The sequence below is a fragment of the Gymnodraco acuticeps genome, unplaced genomic scaffold (genome assembly GCF_902827175.1).
Source record: "Gymnodraco acuticeps unplaced genomic scaffold, fGymAcu1.1, whole genome shotgun sequence".
Classification (NCBI taxonomy): Eukaryota; Metazoa; Chordata; class Actinopteri; order Perciformes; family Bathydraconidae; genus Gymnodraco; species Gymnodraco acuticeps.
In genome coordinates, this window is record NW_022990947.1 from 4,564,189 (window position 1) to 4,583,252 (window position 19,064).

Consider the following 19,064-nt stretch of genomic DNA (forward strand, 5'->3'; position numbering starts at 1 on the left):
ATATATAAAACATGTCTCTGAAGTGTTTTGCTCGAAATACCAAACAGATCACGCATTGTAGCATCCCATAATCCCCTCTGTTTCAGCCCTGTTTCAAAAGTGCTGATTCTCTGTCTGTTACCGTTTAGATGAAAATAAGGTGCCCCTCCCCACGCCCCTCTGAGAGATATTTGGTTAAAAAGAACACAATGGTGCTCTAGGAAGAGATTCAGGTGATAAGGTGTGTGTGTGTGTGGGGGGGGGGGTTACCTTGGTTGGTAATTGGCTAATGGTTACAGAAGCCAAAAAATCGTTATGACATCATTAAGTGGCCAAAATCTGATCAGCTCATTTTTATATAAATGGATCAGGAAAAAAAGTGAGTGAATCTTTTTTCCTGAAACTTTCAGAATGTCTTTACACAGAGGGGACACATGTTGATGTATAAAAGACATGAACAAGTGGATTTTGCATAATAGGTCCCATTAAATGCACAACGACAACCAACAATGAGCCATGGTGCTAGTGTGATCGTGTGATAGTGTGAAATGTATATTACCTTAAAGGCTAAACATTAGTGTCTCCTTGTTAGGCTCAAATTAATACTACTTTTAACTGTGATGTGTATGTAAAGATATTTTTCTACACCGTGCATCATGTACCTGAAAGTACATAAGTAGTGGAATATTCCTCTCACCTGATACTTTGCGATGAGTTTGCTCTTCCAGTGTGTGTGGGGCACGTCGTGGATTGACAGTCTCAGATTGTGTGTGCTGTCTTTAAAGTTCAGGGTCTTTGGTTCATCCAGAAGCTTCCCTCCCATCTGGATCTCCATCTGAAGAACCTCCTACACAAAATCACACAAAAAACCCAATGCTTACAGAACATTTCCTCAACTTTTCTTCTCTCATGCTCACTGAACGATATGTTGTCACCAAGCATTAGAGATTGCAGAAAGCTTTTATTTTGTCTTGTGAAAAGGTAAAGCATGTTGAATGTTGCATTTAAGTCCACAGCAACATGAAACACAGGAACGTTTTTATTAGATTACCATAACAGACCTCAGCATAGCTCTGCTAACTGCACTCAACTACAAACAGACATTAAGATGCAGAATATAAACCTTGATTATTAAAGCACCAAATGTCAAAGTACTGCTTTTGTAAGATGTGGGAAAGAAGCATATATTTAATGTAACGGCCCGTCCACACAGTGGCGTGCATTGAAGCTTCCAACGCTTCTGCCCATTCACTTTGAATGGGGTGATGTCACTTTTAGCCGAACTGCATTTTGGGAAGCGACGTGGAGCGTTGCTGGCGTTGCTGGCTTCAAAAGTTGAGCAATGTTCAACTTTTGACGCCTCGATGGAGGCGTCAGCCAATCGAATCATATGCCAGTACAAGCTCTAGCCAATCAAACCGCGTGCTTGTGTGTCCGGGGCGGGAGATTCATGTGATTGGTTGTTGGTCGAGTGTCAGACACGCCCGCCGGCAAGCGACAACGCACGCCGCTGTGTGGACGGGCCGTAAGACATTTACATTTAATTACATATATTGAGTTTAGAAGATGACTTCAATCCACCATATTACTTATAAAAACAATACCTAGAAAAGTAATGATTGACTGACAATTCCATAGCCTATTTGTGTCTTTCCCATCAAGATTAAGACTTATCCTTGTGCACTTCCTTTATAATTTTAAGAATACTGTAACCACTTCAGAGCATATTCTAAAGCCTATTCACTGCTCCTAATGTGGGATTCTGTTTGAATTCAATATCTTAAATGTCACCACATGAAACACATAATCAGATAAAGTAAAACTGATCCTGCCCATTCGATGTCTGTGCACATTTTGTGAACTAAAGGCAGCACATTTTACTTTGCTGTGCTGCAGCTGTTTCAATAATACATTGCAGTCCTGTGGGGATCTCTTCTCATCCTTTTCAAATTGACTTCTGTATCAAGTAAGCCCACACTGAGAGAGTACTAAGAAAGTAACTGCGACCCTACAAATGCATAATGCTAAACACATATCAATTTATCATATTTAAAGGCTTGTGAAACTGCACATATACACTAATATGAATTAAATAAACACAGACACAAACACTGACGTAGGAATAGGTTTTTCAGTATGACTTATGATGCCTCCTACAACCTTTTCAAAATAATCAATTCCTCCTTCCCATCATACACAGCAGATATACAGCAGAGACTTCCCCTTTGAAACACAAACCGATCAATTATACTACACACAGCCTCCATCATTAAAAGATCCACCTCTGAACTTTGTGTTCAAGCTACAATTGCTTGTTTGAAATGGTAAAAAATGAGTGTGTGTAGATATTTGCGTGAGCGTGTGCATGGCTGTGTGCCACACTGATACTTCACTTATCATTGCATGCATAAATTACCAATGTTAATCTCCCGTATCAGATGGTCCCTCCAGTGTTTAGAGTTTGTTTGAATTCTAAAGCGTCGTTATTCTGACATTGCTTGACCCTGTTTTGTTTACTGCTTCTCAACTCTCTTCCAGAGGACTAGAGGTGAGAAAACTTATATTTATGACTCTGGGAGAACTTTTATTCAAGCTGTAATATATTGCATTTCAAATGCAAATTACCAAGGAACTGTTTAAGCATGGGTGGTCCAAGGGAGAACTAAAATCCCTCACGAGACTATTGAACACAACAAAGCCCTCAACCTCAAATATCCCATACATATTTCATACAATCACTGTTATGCATTGTTAAAGCATTTATACGGCATTCTGTGGCTACATACTGTATATACTGTAACATGTCCAAACAGGGCCATCTCACGCATCACAACCACAATAGAACTGGACATCACACACCCACTCCATCAGTACCACCCCCCCTGCGTAGGTACAGAATATAAAAATATAAAATGACTCACTTTGAAAAAAGCTTGACACCTCCAGCCATTGCTGCCGGCCTCACTGAGTGTAACTGCCATGTGTGTCTGCTGTTGTCTCTGTTATTGTTTATATAATGTATGTATATTGTGTACATGTACAGTGCTGTGCAAATAAATTCCCCCTGGGGACAATACATCTAATCTAATCAATCAATCAAAGTAAGGACATGTGTGTGGACAGTTTAGGTCAGAGATGTAGTACAAACAAAACAGTTGTTAAATAACAACTAAACTAAACTATTTCCGGGTTTGATTCGAGCAGTTTCAACATTTTACCTTGAGTGAATCCTGTGTGTCATCCAGGCAATAGACCCTGATGTGATAGTCCAAAGTGGTGCAGCAGACGGGTCCAAAAACAGCCAGTTTGAGCCTCTTGGCGGCTGCCTTGCAGATTGACTGCCCCACCAGGCAGTATGTCCCCAGTGTCTCTGTGAGTATGTGACATGCCTCAGACTCCATCTGCACATAGCAGGGGGTGGTGAAGTTTTCCTCTCCCACTATAACCACATCCTGCAGAAATGACACAAGCACACATATTTTTAGACTTTAAGAGTGTCATGCTGGGTCCATGATGGGCAGCTGAGACTGTGACTCTTTCGTCCTCTCAACTGAAGAAAGATCGAGAGCATTTAAGAAAGACTGCCTTCAAAAACAAGTCTTTACTTCTTATCACTGCTGTATGATAAGTATATGGAATTATTTATAATGGCCCTAAGTAGCCTGACTATTGTTTGATCTACTCCCTTGCATGTTCGCTATTGTCAAAGCAAACTCCAATGTTATAAAATCCAGGGAAAATTCACAACCTTTGTGACAACACCAATTCTGTTTTAAAACATACTTTCATCAACACACGTTTAACACAATATATATCCTTGTGCTGAAAAGAGAAACTGTGGAAATGTAGAATATTCTGAGTTTACACAGGTCATTTTGTTTACCCTTTTTTTATTTGGAAAGAGCCTTTATTTGTCTGTGCAGACTGCTTTTAGTGAAGCGTGGGCATTATTTAAATACTGCATTTATGTTTGGGATTAAGCCACATTCTGTTTGTTAACATAACACAACTGGACCAGCATTTGGAGCCATTTCCACTAATGCAAACAACACCCGAATAAACAGGCTGTGGTTTCTAAAGGAATGCTTTCCACTGTTGTTACAAACAGATATTTTTCTATGCAATGCCATTACTGATGTGTATAGAGATAGCTCTGTAGATATAAACTATTTTAAAGCAGAAGAAAGCCCAACCGCAAATGTTAAACCACTTTGACTTGTGGAACTTTTGAAGAGGATAGTAGGATTCATCTTAGAAGACCTTTAGTGGAATTTTGATTCACCACATTCTTTTATTTGTGTTGAGACACTGAATTGAAATGTTAACGCATGTCTGGATGTGAATATGTCTTTTGAAAGTAATCAAGGTGTCCATTAAGAGAATGATAACAATTGCTTGGAGCTGCCATCTGTGAAGTGTATCCAATCCCACTGTGATTATCTGCTGGCTGCTGCTCATATCACTACAGCTCTCTGTCACAGCCGGCGTTACGGTGAATCCATACGGCTATTTGGGTCGAGTGAGGATGCACAGGCTCTGTTCTTACCAAATGATTAACTAGTTGTGCACATATTTATGTTTTCTTGTGTGACCGTGAGTCATTGTGTGTTCATGTCTGTGAAAGCAAACATGTGTGATACAATTATCGAGCTTTAGACAAAGTTCATGTGGAGTTGTGTTCCTGCAGATGAGCAAGCCGAATCAATATAAGGAGGTAGAAAAAGCAATATGGTGAATCTGTTATTACTGTTCACAACTGTGGCTGCTCCCCCATGATGTGAGCGGAATTTAATTACCTTCTTCTCCCTATTTGGGGGAAAACTTTTTGATGGGAAATGGATGTTGTACTGCAATAAGAGAAAACAAATCGACTTCCTGATGAAATTCCACTTTTCATTTTTCTCATCTCTAGCCACTTTGCACCCGACCGCTTAACTCTCTCTCTCTCTCCCTCTCACAAAGACGCGCACACACACACACACACACACACACACACACACACACACACACACACACACACACACACACACACACACACTCTTATGCATGGCTAATTGCGCAGAGACATTGTGTTAAGCTGTGATAAGCAACAGAAGACAGCATACGGGAGCCTTGTAGACACAGTGATGCTGCAAGACAGCCTTATCACCGACACCCACACACACACTGATACACACACATGCACCCACACACAGGCAGAGAAACAGACAAACAAGCACTCATACGCGGCCACGCACACACAGGAACAGATTGCTGAGGTAGAGACTTCATGCTGAGAGACTTGGGAGGAGGGAGAAGGGGAAGACTAGAAAAAAGGAGGGATAGAAACATAAGAAGAAAGATGAGAGAAGAGGAGGATGGCAGGAGCATTACAAATTGCTTCTGATAGGAGTCTTCAACCCCCTGCTTGTCTGCTAGCCTGTAGGCACTTTGTGTTTACTGAATTATCTCCCTTTCCTTTCTTTCCCTCTCTCTCCTTCCCCGCATGCGTGGATGTGTAATGCAGGTTATTCTTCTGGAGGAAGACGATAATATATGTGTGCACGCATGTGTATTTAAACTGTGTGAGTAATACTGTGTACATGACTGTGTATTAATTATTTGGTTATGGCTGTGTGCAGGTGCATGGTTATTTTCTCTAAATGCATTATAAACAGACTTCCCTATGTCAGGATTATTTAGCTGCTGCTCATGTTGGTGCATCTAAATGTATCTCTTTGAACACTGGCAAAAAAGTAAAAGCTGCTTTCCTTTCCCAGCTAGTTCAGAAGTTGCACATTATCGGTCACTAAAAACAGAGCAACAACAAATACAGTGTTGAACACCCACCTCCCACTCTCCCATGGCCAGTTGGTTCCTCAGCTGTATGAGCCAGTCTTCCTGGACGTTGTCGGCACAGTGGTGGATGGTGAGGATTATCGGTCTGGTCAGCAGGGCTCCTGGAGGTCCACAACTCACCACCGGACTCAGCACCGTCTGGATGTCCTCTACTGGGGGTCTGAAAAAGTCAGATAACACAGAGGAGAGATGATTCCTCAGAAAAGAGCGACACAAAGGCTGCACTGTTGCTACCAGTTAGTGGGATCATCAACTGCAATCTGTTTTATTCTTCATAATGTTCATATATGAAAACTCTTAGCTGGTATTACACATTTTAAGCAGGCAGGTAGTCAGTTAGGTAATAATAGAATAGATAAACTAAGAGTACATGAAAATATCAGGGAATAAAACAGATCAGAGAAGAGTAGCACAGAAAATCAATCAGAGGATGATTAGTGGAGTCAGCGGGGCTGCAGCTGGAGTCAGTGGTTTACTGATCATGAGCAGAAAATAAATGAGTACAGGCTACCGGCTCTCCTGCTTTTACAGAAACCTCAAGTATAGGAACCTCAATTACCTGCTTACTAATGTATCTTACAATACAGCAGCATTTGTAAGATGTGATGTTATACATAGTAAACTCCAGTATTTCAGTATTTGATCATCTATAATTATATATTAGATATATATCACTGATTGACATAATAACATAAATAACACCTACAGAGATACTGGGAATTAAGGATTTGGCTGGGAGTCAATCTTAAAGTGTATATGTGTATTCATATAATAATAATACTTTTTTACATATCTATTGTTATTTGTACGTTTGTTTTCATATACATATAGAGTAAACAGTAGATTGCATATTAAAATAACTCTAAAAATGTCATGTGTAATCCATTATCCAGTCATTTTCTTCTCTCATGTTGCTGAAGATATCTATTGTCTGGGAAAGAAGCCCAGATGATGGATCTTAATTTCAGCAGTATTATTGATTTGACAGTTGAAGCTCATTATTGACTCATGATGGGTTCACATGGGTCTGAGAAGCCCACAGATAAAACAGTAGGATTCAAACACACCCGTTGACTTACCTATGCAGGGTTAGGGTCAGCCCTTAATGCAATGCAGTTGTATCGATTGGTAAGGTTATGAATCTTGTTTCATACAAATAGAATATACATGTATACATGCATGGAAACACACACCTGAGGGTAATAATATAATCTTTCTGGCTTGCCAAGTGTTACTAAGGCAAGTCAATGAAGCTGAAGAAATGAAGACAGAGGACATAGAAGAGGTTTGACTCTGAGAAATACAGTAGCACACTGCAGGGGGCCTAAGCCTTATTGACTGCTATTGATTGGGGATAAGCTAGAAAGGAAGCATGGGATAGAATACATGAAGCACAGTGTAACAAGCGTCCTAAAGCTCTGTGCCTGGCTGCATAAACTGCCTTGAGTTTCAAACCCAAGGGTGTCCCTTAAGCAAAATATGACATTAAGCCCAGTGGCTAATTTAGAAGTGTCGCATGAAGCCTTCGAGTTTAGACCAAGGTTTTAATGGTGCACCTCATATACTATTGCTACGCATCACTCACTTTAAAGTCACTTGTCAATCTTAGTGTCAGTTATGGTAAGCTTCTTCAAAAGGGACAAGAAAGATAAAACTAAAATAAATCCAAACTGGACAGACAAGAAACATGCAGTTATTCTCCAAAAATGTGGTATAAATATAATATAATCATTCATTTGTATAATATAATACTAAAATAAACATTTGACGATAGATTGACAGTCAAAATTATAATCTGTAAAACGTTGAATATCACTCATAGTGTCTAGTGGGTTTCCCCTGTCCTGAAGAATGTGTGTTGGTTTCTTCTACAAACAGTGTCCATAAAGTAAGGTTATAGTGGATAATACACAAACCGTTCAGCAAACAGTTTTCCAATGGAACTTTAATGTAATAATGAAAATGGCAAACTAATGCTGCTTTTGAATTATTAGTTTTCCTTTCAGGAACAAACAAAATTCACTTCCATTGTACTTGGGCGGACGGAGACATCTTGGAAACATATCTGACAACCAAAACAAAACAAAACCAGTTGTACAGACTAAAATCACTATGTGAAAATATATTTGGCTCTAGAGACAACATGTGACAGAAAACATACTGACTAGTCTCTTTCTCTCTCAACAGTATGATAAATAAATGAATATATATGTGGCTATTTATGGTTACCTTTGAATAGAGTGCCGATATTATCTCTAAATTAGCTTTGAATTAATAATTATACGCTGCTGGAATATAGACATTTTCTCTCTTGTCTCTCATGTCCCACTGAGAGCTTTGCCTCACTGATGCACAGGGTTTGGAAGTAAAGGATTATAGTACATGTAACAGGATTATAGTAATCCCAAAAATAACCACTAATCTGTTAGTTAGTGTGGAAACAGCAATCTCTATGCTGTCAAAAGCTTGGTGTTAGTTTTTTTCTTTGCAGTTAACAAACGTTTCACACATCTAGAAATGATGGCTGTTATGCGCTTTGGCTAATCACACTGACTCTTAAATGACTCTAAATTAAACAATATTGATTCACTTAGAACATTATGTGGATTACTGTGCAGATTAATATGTTAAGTAGGTAATAACTAATGTGTAAAATCCCTTATAATCTTCTCAACATTAATTATTGAACCAATATAGGAAAGCTGTGGTATTAGCTGACCTCTGGTAGATGAATCACCAAAATAATGTCTTCATAGATGCACTATTCACTATAAATTAGGGCTGTCAAACGATTACACATTTTAATCAGATTAATCACAGCTTAAAAATTAATTAATCATGATTAATCACCATTCGAACTATGTCCAAAATATGCCATTTATTTATGTATATTGTTGTGGGAATGCAAAGATAAATGAAAGAAGGCGGATATATCCATTTAACATACAGTATCTATGTTTATTATAAAAATGTTCTGCGTGTCAAAATGAAAGACAACCCACACACCTATCAATCATCAAACCGTGGGGTCTTAATTCATTACAGTGTTGATTTCTATCAACGGGGAAGTACTTCAGGAAAGTCGACAGAGGGGGGGGGGCGGCGGCGGCTGCTAGTGGAGTACTTCGTGACCACAGAGTGTGAACGTTGTGATCAGCTGTTTTAGCGCAGTTCTCCAGTGAAGGGGGGGAGTCTCCCTCCGCAGCCGGTTGGCGTAGTTTTGGCACAATTCCGTTGTACAGACCGACGTTAACAGCAGCCCTGTCTGTGCACACGGAGACCGACTCTGTCGTCCGGTGATCTAACCACCTTCTGGAAAAGCTTCACAAGTACGTCGGTACGCAAATGCGCTTTGTGACACAAGTGACGGTACGCATTTCAGAGAGATTACGCACATAACCTGCGTACCAGTTATGTGCACCCCTGTACTACAGCAAAAGTATTCTCCGTCGGGACTTCCTGCAACAACACCACGCCGTTATCAAAGATGTTCTATTGAGAAGACGATCACTACGTGACAAAAGTTTTCAAAACCGTGGCTCCTGAAATCAATCTTACTAACTGCTGTCTGTGCAATTTACTCCGCGCGAGTTGGCAGACTTTATTTTGCTTACTTTAACATCATTTTTCATGGTGGGGCTAAGCCATTTCTGGTGTAGCCTACCCCAGCCATACCCTGGCGCTGCCACTGGTGGCATGTATGGGGCGGGCCATTCTGCACATGCGTTAAATGCGTTAAATATTTTAACGCAATTAATTCAAAAAATTAATTACCGCCGTTAACGCGATAATTTTGACAGCACTACTATAAATACAAATTATTCATCCACTGTTGTGCATCCTAGGCCCCCTTGTCACACTGTGAAAGCCTCCCCACGCAAACATTCAAACAGGTCTGAGAAGTGCAGACAAGAAAAATAAAGAAAATAAAAAGGACATAACAAGAGATGAAGAGATAAGGAGAATAATGGCAACAACAGAGGAACACAGAGGAACACAAAAGCCACAGAGAAGAAAAGTGAGGGTAAAACGTACCTCAAGCTGTCCTTCCTGTGCACAGTCACATACATCTCGTAGACCCTCCCCTGAGGAACAGCCCCCGCTGGAACCAGCAGACTCACACCTGCAGGAAAGAGGACAGGGAGAGCAGGAAGGGAGGCGGAAATAATCAGTTTCATCCCTGGATTTATACATTTCAACATGCACAACTGAATTATTGAATGTGCAACCCATTATCATTTTATCATTATGATTAATTATTGAATCATCATTTTTAAAGGCAACCTGTGATAAAACGTTCTCCTAAATATATCATCAAGTGAATTGTGGTGGCTTCTGAGAGCTGCTCCCTATCAGCAGGTTACATTATTCATTATATGTGTCTGCACACTGCTTTTAAATCCTACCATAAGTCTACTGAAATTATTTTTTTTTACAAGGTAGCATGAAACATCTCAAGGTTGTTTTGTCTTTTGTTTAAACTTGACTTTGCAGGATTGGTCAACTTTAGTGCAGGCAATGCATTTCATCTTCATTAAATCTAAAATACCTATTTAACTATTTTTATTTATGATAAACTTTGATGTCATTATTACTATGTATAGATGTTTAGGTTATGTAATTGTTACTATTTGTGTATATAATCAAACACAAATCAAATTTGCACCCTCTTGCATTGACTCTGTACCACCTCTAAAATTGGCCTTTGGAGTCACCGCTGGTTACTGCATCATCATTAGACAGTTACCAGATTCATGTTAAGTGTGTGTAGAAAGTCTACCAGAGTTGGCTACAATGAGGTGTCCTCCCTGGTTGTTGAAGGATCCGTGAGCGGTACAGGAAGGGTCCCGTGTTCGGGCCAAGCTCTGGTTGCGAAGGTTCATGGTGTCGCTGTTATCCAACAGAGACTGAGTTACCTAGGAATAAAATACAACGGTCTTAATGTCAGAATTAAAGGGCAACACATGCTTTTTCAGTATTGGGAATGACAATCTCCAATAGATAATGGAATGGATAAAGTTATTAAAATAAAAATAAAACATTACACAGGGTTAGGGCTAACACAGTTACTAAGCAGCAGAGAGGCATTAACCTGATAATGGGGTTATTGAGGAAGTCAATGGTTTGTTCTGTTAGTGTGCTTAGTGAGACTTATAATGAGGTCAGGCATTAATCACAGTTACACACTGCATCCTACAACATGTAAAAGCAAGATGCACCCATTGTGTGTGGAGGCTGGAAGACCAGGCTTCCATTCTGGGGTCCAGAGAAGTTTCACTAAGGCCAATCTCTGGTTGTAAAGGTCATTGTAGTTTTATTTTTGTGCCAGCATTGCCAGCATTGGAATAGGAATATGTTAATGCTCTCTATCAAAAATAATTTCCATGCATTTGCCTAGCTGTTGCCTTTTATTTTCATTTTCTCCTGGTACCAATCAAATAAAAGGCTAAGAAGACAATGCGTATAACTACAAGACGCATTGTCAACCTTCTTATCTTTCTTACAGTGCAGACGCTTTTCCGCTTGCTCTTGCCTCTGCTTACTTTTTATGCTGATTTTCCTATTCTTATTCTCTGAAAACTTTGAGCAGCGGCTCCTGGACATTAACTTATCACTGGGACAGTTATTCTTCGTAAATAGACGGAGGGTTTTAGCCATATTTCAAAAAAATTACGACGACCTCAGTCTTACAGTAGCGTGGCCTAGCGACAGCTAAAGCCTGGTAGGCTACTCCATGCTATTTAGCCTAAGCTAGTTGGTAGCAAAATGCCTCCGTTCTCTACAGATGACTTCCACAAACTTCTACAGAAGATGGCTGTGTTGGAAATGAAAACGCAACAGTTGGAAGTTAACGTGGAAGTGAATGGACTATGTCGTGGGAATGACACCACTTTACCAGTGTTGCAAAAATAATGGAAAAGGGTATGCTAACTCACAGCTAGTTAGCAGCTACAAGGATTCCAAGGAACAGGAGGGCTGTGTACTGGGTAATAAATCTACAAGTGGTAATCCTCCCTGGAACTCTCTGGGTGCAAAGCCTAAGAGTAAATCATTTCCATGGGATTTGGGAGGACGAATAACAGGCAGAGAGCCTGAAATCTGTGATGCGACCGGCTGGCCTGCATTGTTATCACCCAGGAAGAGTGCCTCTTCAACCCCTATTCATACTAGGAAACAGCTGTGGACAGCTGCTAAAGGGAGAACCACAAACAATCCTCCTAAACCACCAAGTGTGCCAATTCAGAACAGATACGCTCCGCTGCCCGAGAACCGGAGATCTCTTTCTGATGACCTGGATAACCTATCCTCTTCACACAGCAGGGTAAGGACCAATAGCTACTCCAAAAGTAAAAGACTAGAGGGAAAGCTAACGACTGGGCCTGAAACTCTGATTGTGGGTGACTCTGCTGTAAGAGATGTAAAAAGTCTGTGTAATAAGAACAACACCAAAGTACTCTGTTTTCCCAAGGATATGGTCTCTGACTTGGCTGAGAAGATCCTGCATATTGGGGCTGAACATCCGACTGTGAAGAATGTGGTACTACATATTGGAACAAATGATGTTGTTACAACAGTCAGAAGTGCTGAAAGAAGACTTTAAATGTCTGTTGGAAACTGTCAGCTCTCTAAATGTGGAGGTGTTCATCAGTGGCCCTCTACCGCCAGTCAGAAGAGGAGTTGAGAGATTCAGCAGACTGTTTGCACTGAACACGTGGCTTTCAACTGCCTGTACTGACCATTCTGTCCATTTTATTGACAATTTTAACTTTTTCTGGGATCGCAGACATCTTTTTAAGGCAAATGGAGTTTGCCTGAACAAGTCAGGAGTGAAATTGTTTATCACTCTAACATATTCAACTGCCTGCGTCATCAATCTGTTCCCTCTGCCAAGGACAAGCGACAAGAGGAATCAAAACAGGAGAAAGACACAACACATCGCGCAAAAAACCCTGAAATATCACTGCACCCGCCTGAGGAATGTTCTGATTATGGAAGACCTATGACACAAATGGAGGAGTCTCCACTGCCCGTCACCCCCCCTGTCAACGCCTTTGAGGATACTCTTCATTCATCCCCCAGCTCTCTCTACTCTCCGCTCACCCTTTCACCCTCGCCCTCCCCCCTGGAGTTCGATGACCGCATGAAGGCGAAATGCAGGGTTGGCAGCATGTCCTTTACCCCCGCCCCTCAACGACGCCCACCAATATCACAGAAGACAAGGAATGCACCATCTCCCCCGTCTTCATCACCATGCCTACCACAATCATCCAAACCAAAACAATACAAGGAAGATGGAAGCAGATTTCCAAACCCCCCTTCCTACAGTGTAGCCCTCACCCTGCCCTCCTATGATGAGAGGAGCAGGGTGGTGGGTCCTCCCTTCCCTTCAAAGCCTGATAGGGATGTGTGTGTACAAAACGCTGCAAACTGATATTTGCTGGGTCCAGGCTCAAGGGCGTATGGCACTCTCAACTTTTTCAAGGACACGCCGGGGCCCTTCCTGCAGTGGCTTTGCCGATATCTGTGTTGATAGGTAATAGATTAAGAGCAGTGAATCATCTTAGATACAGGAAGCGTTCAAACATTTGTGTGAGTTTATCAAATTTAGCAGTGATTCCATGTCAGCCACAGCTTGTTACAAAAAAACCTGACTGATAGTGTGTTTAACAAACTTAAACTAGCTTTATTAAATGTCAGGTCTTTGGCTGGAAAAACATTTGTAATCAATGATTTTATCACTGAGCACAATCTCGATTTTATGTTCTTAACAGAAACTTGGATTTAACAAAATAACAGTGCAGCTGTTCTTATCGAATCAACCCCTCCCAACTTTAGTTTTATGAGTCAGGAAAGAATGCATAAGAAAGGGGGTGGAGTTGCTATTCTGTTCAATGATTCCCTTCAATGCAGGAAGACAACTTATGGGAACTTTGTTTCTTTTGAATATGTGGCCCTTCAGCTGAAATGCTCCTCTCGAGCTCTGTTCCTAAATATCTATAGACCACCCAAATACTGTGCAAGCTTTTTTGATGATTTTACCGAGTTGCTGTCTATAGTGTGTATTGACTTTGACCGTCTAGTCATTGTTGGTGATTTTAACATCCATGTTGACAACCCCCAGGACAGAGGGGCTAAAGTTGTGTTCTTGATAGCTATGGACTGACTCAGCATGTGACGCTGAATAAGGGGCACACTCTGGACTTAATTATCTCAAAGGGTCTGAATATCTCTAAGGTTGTGGTGACTGATGTTGCACTCTCTGACCATTCCTGTGCTTTCTTTGAGAGCTCTATTTCTGTTCACAAAAATGTTCAAAAAGAGGTAACCACAAAGCGATATTTAACTGAAAATACTAGGGAAATGTTTACTCAGAATTTTTCTTCCACACTTGCCCCTGCTAACATCTCAGTAAATGAGCTAGTAGATAATTTTAATTCAAAAATTAAAAATGTTATAGATGCCATTGCTCCAACTAGGGTAAAGGAAGTGTCTGGCAAGAAAATATCTCCATGGAGAAAGGCCATGACCGTGAAAAAAGAGAATGTCGAAAAGCTGAACGCAGGTGGTGAAAAACAAATCTCCAGGTTCACTTTGAAATCTATAAAGAGAGACTTGGCCTTTATAATTTGGAATTGAAAAATGCACGACAGTCTTTCTTCTCTGACATCATTACCAAAAACAACGCACGTGCCTTGTTTGCTACCGTCGACAGTCTAACTAACCCCCCAGTGTCAGTAGCCTCTGAATTTCTATCCACCAGGGCGTGCAATGATTTTGCCTCCTTCTTCACTGACTAAATTCAGAAAATCAGACAAGCAGTCAGTGCCTCTGCATCAGGTACAGCAAATGTGTTGTCCCTATGTCCACCTAATATCAATTCAGACATCATGACACAATTCTATCAGATTAATGATAAAAACCTAGAGGACATTATTCAACTTCTGAAATCTTCTGCTGCCTTGATATTATTCCAACAGGATTTTTCAAAGATGTTTTTCCTTGCATGGCCTCAGATCTACTTCATATAGTAAACAAATCTCTTCACTCAGGTATTTTTACACAGGCCCTGAAAACTGCAGTCATTAAACCGCTCTTAAAAAAGAATAATCTAGATGCTTCAGTAATGAACAATTACCCATATCAAACCTGCCATTTCTGGGTAAAATCATTGAAAAAGTTGTTTTTCAACAGTTGAGTAACTTCTTGCATTTAAATAACTGTTTCGATGTGTTCCAGTCAGGCTTTCGTCCAAACCACAGCACTGAGACTGCTCTTGTAAAGGTCTTCAATGACATCCACTGACATCCAACACAGACAGTGGCAGAACTTCAGTGTTAGTATTATTAGATCTCAGTGCTGCGTTTGACACTGTTGACCACAACATATTACTAGACCGACTGGAAAACTGGGTGGGACTTTCGGAAACAGTTCTAAATTGGTTTGAATCCTACTTAAAGGACAGAACCAACTTTGTTTCTATAGGTAAATACACATCTGAGTTGACAAATATGACATGTGGGGTACCTCAAGGCTCCATCTTGGGGCCTCTTCTCTTTAACGTCTACATGCTACCACTGGCTCAGATAATGAAGAACAACAAAATAAGTTACCATAGCTATGCGGATGACACACACATTTACGTAACAATTTCACCAGGAGACTATGCTCCAATTCAAACACTGAGTGAGTGCATTGAACAAATCAATGACTGGATGTGTCAGAACTTTTTCCAATTAAACAAAGATAAAACTGAGGTAATGGTTTTTGGAGCCAAGGCAGAATGTATAAAAGTTAGCGCTGAGCTTCAGTCTGCAATATTCAAAACAACAGATAAAGCCAGAAATCTAGGTGTAGTCATGGACTCTGACCTGAGTTTCAACAGTCACATTAAAACAGTTACTAAATCTGCCTACTATCACCTAAAGAATATATCTAGGATTAAAAGACTAATGTCACAGCAGGCTTTGGAAAAACGTGTCCATGCTTTTATCTTCAGTAGACTCGACTACTGCAATGGTGTCTTCACAGGTCTCACTAAAAAATCTATTAGAAAGCTGCAGCTGATTCAGAACGCCGCTGCTCGAGTCCTCACTAATACTAAGAAAGTGGATCACATCACTCGTGTTCTGAAGTCTTTACACTGGCTTCCTGTGTGTCAAAGAATGTATTTCAAAATACTGCTGCTGGTTTATAAAGCACTGAATGGTTTAGGCCCAAAATACATTTCTGACCTCCTGCTAAATTATGAACCATCCAGATCTCTCAGGTCATCAGGGACTGGTCAGCTTTCTGTCCCCAGAGTCAGAACTAAACATGGTAAAGCAGGGTTCAGTTGTTATGCTCCAAATATCTGGAACAAACTCCCAGAAACCTGCAGGTTCGCTGCAACTCTTACTACTTTTAAATCCAGGCTGAAGACTTTTCTTTTTGTCGCTGCTTTTAATTGAACTATTCACATCTTAGACTGCACTGTAACTTTTATCCATGTATTTTTTTCTTTTAATGTTTATTTTATTATCTTATCTTTTTAATGACTGATTTTAAATGCCATTTTCTTAATGTCTTTCATTTTTTTGGAAAGCACTTTGAATTGCCTTGTGTTGAAAGGTGCTATATAAATAAACTTGCCTTGCCTTACAAGCGCTGTCACAGGGCTGAAAAAAGAGGGCGGATTTAAAGTAAACCTATGAAACCACCTAAGGGTAAGAGGTAATATATCACGTGTAATATTTCCCTTTCCAAATGTCCACTGTGAGTTGTTAAATAAGTACTAAACATTCAGTAGTAATATTCTCAAATTAGCGAGGGAAAGTCAATCAGGTGGTCCAAAAGTACACGATTAACAACACCAATTATAACAGAGAAAATGATCAAATAGAAGTGCCACTGACATGTGAAGCTCAAAGATAGTGAGTTCAGCACTCATACCGCCTCAAGACAGGTAAAGTGATGAAACAGAGTCGTTTCATCTGCATTTGTGACAAGTGATTCTCGTATGCATGCCATGTAGTTGACAGAGCAGAGGGAGGAAACTGGTGCACTGAGCTGCATGTATACTAATGCTGTTTGCTTTTGTATGTATGTGCCTGGGAATACATAGTGTTTCAGAACTCTATGCTTCTGCAGATCAGGAGAAAATATTTCAAAATCCTACTGTTAACTGTGATTATGATTATATTGACTGTTTATGTTTTTTTTTTAACTCATGTTCAATGCCTTGTTAACATGCTATTGTAACAAAACCATCTTACAATATTGAAATCATACAGAATACTTTTAAGTTAAAGTCATACAAGTGGATGAAGGTTACTGACGTTAGACTGAGGAAGACTCTCATTACCTTAGGAGACAGTTTGGATGTGAAGTCCCCCCCGAGGTCATCCTGTGGTGTGACCAGACCAGAAGAATTGTACACTTTGATCTTTAGGTTGGGAAGAGGATCCAGCAGAGGGGAGTTGGTCATTGGGATTTTATCCGAGACATCATGGAGAGCGTACACTGGACCTCGATACATGGCAGCTGCATTTGTCAAGTCAGGAGGAGCCGTCAGTAGATCAGCTGGAGGGATAAAGTGGAGAGAGAGCAAGGGACATGGTGAAGGGAAGGAGAAAGGAATGAGAAAGAACAACTTTAATAGCACTGCCAGATTGTTCGGCTAACAGCTGATAGTGGTGTCTGAAGAAGAGACGGAAAATAAAGGGTAAAGCTTAAATAAACACATAATAAATGCTCAACAAATAAATAAATGGTTCATTTATTCTTTAAGTTTTCATCTTACTCTATACCTTTAACAGTTTAAACCTCAACACATGGCTGCAGTATCGAACAGATGTAGGGGACTCGTAGATCAGTTAACAGGGATAACAGGAGTAAGATGAGAGCAGACGAGGCTACTGATAAGGTATCAGTGACAGGAATGATACATTACAGTACACAGGGGCATGACCCGGATCAAAGACCGGTCATGGCTGCTGCACAGAGAGCCAGAGAGAGTCCCTTTTAAAGTGTTGCTCAGAGTTCATCAAACACATATATATATATATATATTTAAATCTGTACCTTAATAAAACAAACTCTTTACACTGTATAACATTAACAAAGCAAGTGTTAAAAAGTATGAAAAACATTCCATGTTTAAACCTTTTTCACACGTTGTCACTGCCTGACTTCACCCACACAATCAAGGGAGCTGTCACAGTAACCACATTGCTGTCCATTTTCAAAATGCTTACTATGTCATGATTGAAATCGGACTGACAAAACCTCCCAGCACATTTACCACAGAATATGACTAATTAATGAACACTGGCAATTGTTAAGACTGATCTATTTGGGCTCAGTTAATTCACACTTATCCTGTTCTCCTCGATGTGTTACACAGATAGTAAAAGGGACTTACATGATATAAAAGGGTATTGATAAGTAAGACCAAGAGTATGTTGATTTCATAATGCAAGTACCTTCTTATACCTTTTTACATTGCTTCATTCTTTTGGCTCCTAACCTTTCTGACTTAAATATAGTAGGTATATATATGAGGTCTTGATGTTTTGCAGAACATTCTCAATAACACACAGTATTTTTAATCAAGAAGCTAAAAACCTTTAGCAGCGAATTCACACTTTAACAACAATGACTTCATTTTAGAATATTTCATCTAAATGTAATTCTTACTTCCTTCTATGTATTTGGAAAGATGCTGCAGGCAAGTGCTACTGATTGTAATAATAACACATTTGGCAATATCACCAAAAGTAAATCCTACATATGGATTTACTTTAAAAAGACGAAAGTGAGTATGCTCCGAGCAAACCCCATAACACAACAAGGTCAGTCACTCTTGTTTCTAGTTTTGTTATTCCACCATAACCCTTTTTAGTTTAACACAATTTACTCTAAGGCCAGACAAAACATCTAAAGTGTTCTCCCCTTCTTACTTCCACCAGAAAATCCAACATGTATCTGAGATTTAATTGGAAACAGGACCATAGGAAGGCCAGTTACCTACTGAGAACAATTCCACATTGTTTCACTCCAGAGCCTGAAATCCTGTTGTTCCCTCCATGAGCTCATCTATTCTAATTTTGAAATCTACACACACACATCTGTCACCCATCACTCTTTTTCTCTCTCGATCACAAGGCTGTTTACCCTTAAAGCCAGTGGGTATTCCTGCCAAATCATCCCTGCTGAAATGTAATTAACAGCTAACGGAAAGCCACAGAGTGAGAGAGAGAGCGAGAGAC

The 19,064-nt window shown here is 40.1% G+C and overlaps 1 protein-coding gene across 2 annotated transcripts in view; it reads right to left on the bottom strand.

The window, feature by feature from the left end:
* The window catches only part of LOC117558615 (netrin receptor UNC5C-like), a 211,804-nt gene that overhangs the window by 7,990 nt on the left and 184,750 nt on the right, over nucleotides 1-19,064 (bottom strand). For both annotated transcript variants that reach the window (XM_034234896.1, XM_034234895.1), the window contains 6 exons: nucleotides 17,159-17,376; nucleotides 10,598-10,733; nucleotides 9,853-9,940; nucleotides 5,809-5,977; nucleotides 3,198-3,431; nucleotides 677-826 (listed from right to left, as the gene is read on the bottom strand). In XM_034234896.1, coding sequence (XP_034090787.1) covers nucleotides 677-826; nucleotides 3,198-3,431; nucleotides 5,809-5,977; nucleotides 9,853-9,940; nucleotides 10,598-10,733; nucleotides 17,159-17,376 — 995 coding nt within the window. The remainder of the gene's footprint in view (nucleotides 1-676; nucleotides 827-3,197; nucleotides 3,432-5,808; nucleotides 5,978-9,852; nucleotides 9,941-10,597; nucleotides 10,734-17,158; nucleotides 17,377-19,064) is intronic.